The sequence below is a fragment of the Fonticula alba genome (genome assembly GCF_000388065.1).
Source record: "Fonticula alba strain ATCC 38817 unplaced genomic scaffold supercont2.7, whole genome shotgun sequence".
Taxonomy (NCBI): Eukaryota; order Rotosphaerida; family Fonticulaceae; genus Fonticula; species Fonticula alba.
Genome location: NW_009242977.1, coordinates 249,319 through 254,156, shown reverse-complemented (window position 1 = coordinate 254,156; position 4,838 = coordinate 249,319). Strand labels below are relative to the sequence as shown.

The 4,838-nt window shown below is 68.6% G+C and overlaps 1 protein-coding gene across 1 annotated transcript in view; it reads right to left on the bottom strand.

The window, feature by feature from the left end:
* H696_04249 (hypothetical protein) overlaps positions 1–4,670 on the bottom strand; it is a 5,399-nt gene extending 729 nt beyond the window's left edge. The window contains exons 1-4 of the mRNA XM_009498127.1: positions 4,385–4,670; positions 3,149–3,301; positions 1,224–2,920; positions 101–639 (exon numbers count right to left, since the gene is read on the bottom strand). Of these exons, the coding sequence (XP_009496402.1) occupies positions 101–639; positions 1,224–2,920; positions 3,149–3,301; positions 4,385–4,661 (2,666 nt within the window). The 5' untranslated portion in view covers positions 4,662–4,670. The remainder of the gene's footprint in view (positions 1–100; positions 640–1,223; positions 2,921–3,148; positions 3,302–4,384) is intronic.
* Between the last annotated feature and the right edge of the window lie 168 nt (positions 4,671–4,838).

The following is a 4,838-nucleotide window of genomic DNA, read 5'->3' as shown; positions in this document are numbered from 1 at the left end:
CCCGCCGGCACTCCCTGCTTGTCCCTCTCCGTCGGCCCCGGCGCGCGCGCCCGAGAGAAAGAAAGCGGGGGCGCAGAAAAGGCAAACCCGACACACGCACCAGTTCCGCCGGAAGGTCATCTGCTCCTTGACCTTGAGCGAGCCCACGACACCGGCCACACCGAGGGCGATGACCGCCACACCGATCAGACCGCCCATGGCGCTCGGGGACATGATGCGATCCTTGTCGGAGCGAGCACCCCCGGTGGCCGAACCGGCGGCCACCTCGGCCGGGTCAATCGGCACCCCCTGCGTGGCGTGGTAGTAGCGCTTCAGGTCGGTGAACTCGTCCTCCGTCATCAGGCCATCGCCATTGTGGTCGGCCAGACCCAGCATCGACAGGGCGCTGTAGTCCACGAGGGCCGGGTCGGCGCGGACCATGACATCCATGGTGGCCTCCTCCTGCTGGCGGCGGGCCGGGCGGCGGTGGGCCATGTCGCGCGAGACGTTGCGGTTGAAAGTGCCGTCGTCATTCTCGTCGAAGCCCTCGCCATTGGGGTTGCTCAGGGCCCGGCGGATCTTGACCAGGTCGCCGAAGTCCAGCGTGCGCGAGTCGGCCGGCAGCTGGGCCAGCTGCAGCATCTGGCTCCAGGAGAGGTCCTGTGTGTAGGGGTGTGCCCGCCGGATGGTGTGGTTAGGGCGTGCGCATGCTACTATCTGGCTGGCTCTCCTCCTTCGCCTCCTTTCATTCTCACTTTCGGCCGTTCTCGGGGGGGGCTGGCTCGCTCTGTCGCTCTTCGATGCCTGTGTCTGGGGCCTCGGTCACGCTCTCATTCACGCTCTCATTCACGCTCTCATTCACGCTCTCATTCACGCTCTCAGTCATGCTTTGAGTCACGCTCTCACTCACACTCGTATTCGCGCTCTCATGCACTCTCTCAGTCACACTCTCATGCACGCTCTCAGTCACACTCTCATGCACGCTCTCGTCCTCCTCTTCTCGCTCACGAGCCTTGGCATCCCCTCCTGGGGGGCTGCTCCCCAGGAGGGCGAGGCATAGGTCTCTTGCTTCACCACGCCTGGCATGCGCCCGTTCTCTCTCTCTCTGTCTCTCTCTCTCTCTCTGGCCACCCCCCTCCCGCGGTCGGCCGGCGCTCCCCTTGGCACAGGCCCTGGCTTTGGCCGGCCCCTCACGCCGCCACACGGGCCCCAAGGCGCGAGCACACATCCAAGCAGACACGCACCATGACGCGGCCATCGCAATCGCAGCCACACACCGAGCGCGAAGTCTGGTGCACGGCCATGAAGGGCTCGCTGCCATCCTCCTCGCTGTCGGAGTCGCCCTCGCTGTCGGAGTGATCCTCCGACGAGGAGGACCCGCTGGCAGAGCGGGCCGCCCGGCGCATGCTTGCCACGGCAGCCGACCCCGACGACGAGGCCGACGACGAGGCCGACGACGAGGCCGACACGGCCGCCGAGTCATCCTCCATGCGACACAGGCGCGAAAGGAAGAGACACTCGTTGGAGCTCCACCGGCCGTCGGACCCGCACACGGGGTTGATCTGCGACGGGTCGCAGCGAATGCCGCAGCCAACATTCCGCGGGACGCAGGTGAACTGCGGGCAGGGCTCCACCAGGCACTGCTTCGGCTCGTCCAGGCAGATGGCATCGGGCCCGGCATCCGGGAAGGCCTCGGCACACATGGCCGAAGCGCTGGCGCTGGCGTCGTCATTGTCGCAGTAGGACTTGCCGAAGACAACGGGCGGCGCCTCGGCGGACGAGGAGCCGCTGCTGCTGCTGCTGCTGCTGCCGCCGGTGCTGCTGCCGCCGCTGCCGCCGTCCCCACACTCGCCATTGTGGCGGATCTCCACATTGGCCATGTCCGGGTCCGAGCACTTGGCCACGGCAAAGCCGCACGCATTGCCGTACGTCACGCCATTGGTCCCGCACACCGGGGCCCACTGGAGGGTGCAGAATTGCGGGCAGTTGCCGGGCACGCCGGCGCTGCCGTCGCTGCCGTCGCTGCTGCTGCCGGCCAGCTCGCCGGTGCCGGGCTCCGGGACGGTCTCATCGACCGGGTAGTTGCCGGAGCACGGGCCGCGATGCTGGATGATCAGCTGCGCGGCGTTCGGGCCGCTCTCGCAGCGGTTGGCCCGGAAGACACAGGCATTGGCATAGGTCTCCTGGTTGGAGGCGCACACCGGGTCATACTCGCGGGTGCAGGCCTGCGGGCATTCGCCATCCGGGGTGCACTCGCCGTCGTAGGCGATGAACAGGCCGTACCCGGCGGCGGACACGCCGCACGAGCGCGTGCGCGCCAGCTCGCACGCATTGCCGTAGGTCCGGCTGTCGGAGCCGCACACCGGCTGGTAGATCTCCGTGCAGAAGCCGTCGCACGGGACCGGGTCGTCATCGGCGGCCAGGACGCCGGCCGTGGGCCGAGGCGCGCCCGGGGCCTCCGGGCAGGCCCCCTTCGAGGCGACGATGTGCCAATTGGCGCCCTCCTGCACGGCATTGCCATCGTGGTAGAAGCACCGGGCGCGGGCCAGCGAGCAGGGCCCATCATAGGTGATGCCGTCGGTGCCGCAAACGGCGGACTTGAGCGGGCCGCCACCGCTGCCGGGCGGGCCCTGGGCCTGGCGCAGGGCATCCTCCGGGCAGTGGATGCCGCACTCGTGGAGCTGCTTGGCCGGGTCCGCCTCGCAGGACCCGCCGGGGGCCACCTTCAGCCAGTCGGCCGTGAGCCCGGTGGCGCAGGCGGCCCGGTCCAGCTCGCACCGGTTGTTGTACTGCCGGCCGTTGGTGGCGCACACCGGGTCGAAGATCTCGGCGCACAGGTTCCCGGCGCAGTCACGGGCCTTGGCCAGCTCGCGGTCGGCCTTCGGCGAGGCGGCGGCCGTGGCGCCCTTGCGGCCGCCCGGGAAGTGCCGGCCAATGCGGTCTAGGGTGCCGAGAGCGCCCGACGACGCCAGGTCCAGGTCGACGGTGGCCGTGGCGAGGAGGGTGTCGATGGCGGCGGCGGCGGCGGCGGTGTCGAAGGCACGCATGCTGTCAGCCTGCGAGGCGGAGCGAGTGCGTGCGGGCGTGGGCGTGGGCGTGGGCGTGGGCGACGGCGACGGCTGCTTCACAAGGCGATGCATAAACCAAACAAAGCGGATGAGAGACGCACGGAGGTCTCCGGCGCAGGGGCCGCGGTTCTGCACCCCCATGGCAAAGAGCCCCTGCATGCAGATGGCCCGTTCGTATTCGCACTGGTTGTTGTAGGTCTTTCCGTCGATGGCGCAGATGGGGTCCCAGATCTGGGCACACACGAGGTTGCACTCTTCGTCGATTTTTTTCAGCGGCAGGTGTGAGAAGAAGACATTCAGCGTGTCAGTGAGCAGGGGCGGGCGGCGGCCTGGGGCCTTGTCATCGCGGTCTTTTTCTTTTGGCCCGCCCCACCAGGGGTGCGCGGCCGGGGGGAGCGGGGGGGGGGGGGGGGGGGGGGGGGGGGGACAGGGGGGCGGGGGGGGGGCACCGGAGGCCAAGGGGGGACCAGGGGCGGGACGAAAGGCGTGTGCACGAGGGCATGCGAGCGCCCGCGGGTGTCCATGCACCCAGGCATACACACACACACACACACACACACACACACACACACACACACATCGGGAGCCCAAGCAACACCGGGCGGCGGCGGGCGAAGGGGAGTGGCGCGTCATCAATATGAGATTGCTGCTTTGCTGTGTGCGTGTGTGTGCGCGCGCAGATGTCAAGCGGCGACCCACGCGCGGGGGCGGCCCGGCGCCAGCAGGGTCGGGCGCCATCGTGCTCGGGGAGGAGAGGGGAGGGGGGGGGGCGACGGCAACGTTGCTGCCGGTGCCGGCGCCAGTGTCCGGCCTGCTTGCCTGCGCGTGCGTGTGTGTGTGCTTCCGCGCAGATACACGTATGTGCATACACGCACAAACACACACAAGCGCGCGCGCCCCGAAGCACCCAGGTGCCTGCCCACACGGACAGATGTGCGATCAAGCTGGCGCGCGGGCTCCCACACGGTCACAGACACGAATACGCAGAGAGGCACACATAGACACACACACACACACACACGCATTCACTTGGATGACAGGGCCCTGGCCCCCGGCTGCCCGGCCGCCTGGCTGGAGACATGGTCGGACACTTGTGGATGCGGGAGAATGGTGGCACGGAAGCCGCGTGGAGATGGAGAGGAGGGCGGAGGACAAGGAACAAGGCCCCACGGACACAAGCACACACAAGCACACACACACACACACACACAGAGACACACACACACACACACACACACACACACAGAGACACACACACACACGGGGCAACTACCGATGCGGCTCGCGCCGGGGAAAGCGGGACCGGGACGGGGACACAGCCGGCAGTGACGACGCACCTCGTTGCTCGCGCCGAGAGGACCCATCGTCTTGGGGCTTGGGGCCCGGGCCCCGCACGGCAGCCTGATCGGCGGCCGCCTTGAGCTTGACCAGCAGGCGCTGGTCAGCGTCGGCATCAGCCCCGGTGGTGCCATCCGGAAGGATGGCCACCGCGGGGGCGGCAGCCGACCCGGCCGGGATCGGCCGGGCCAGTGTCGCATAATGGCTGGAGAGGAGCGCCAGCAGAGCAGCCGTGGCCACGGCGCTCCAGCTCAACCAGCTGGTGGTGCGCCGCATGACTTTCCTTTTCGCCCGGCGCGCCAGGGCGGCGACCCGCACAGGGACAGCATGGTGGTCAGTGCGGGGCATTGCCCGTGAGCGCGGTGGGTGGAGAAAAAAAAAGAACCCGGATACGAGGGCGAGACGGCTGGGCCGGTGTCGCAGATGCGAGACATACTTGGTTGGGGCGGGGGG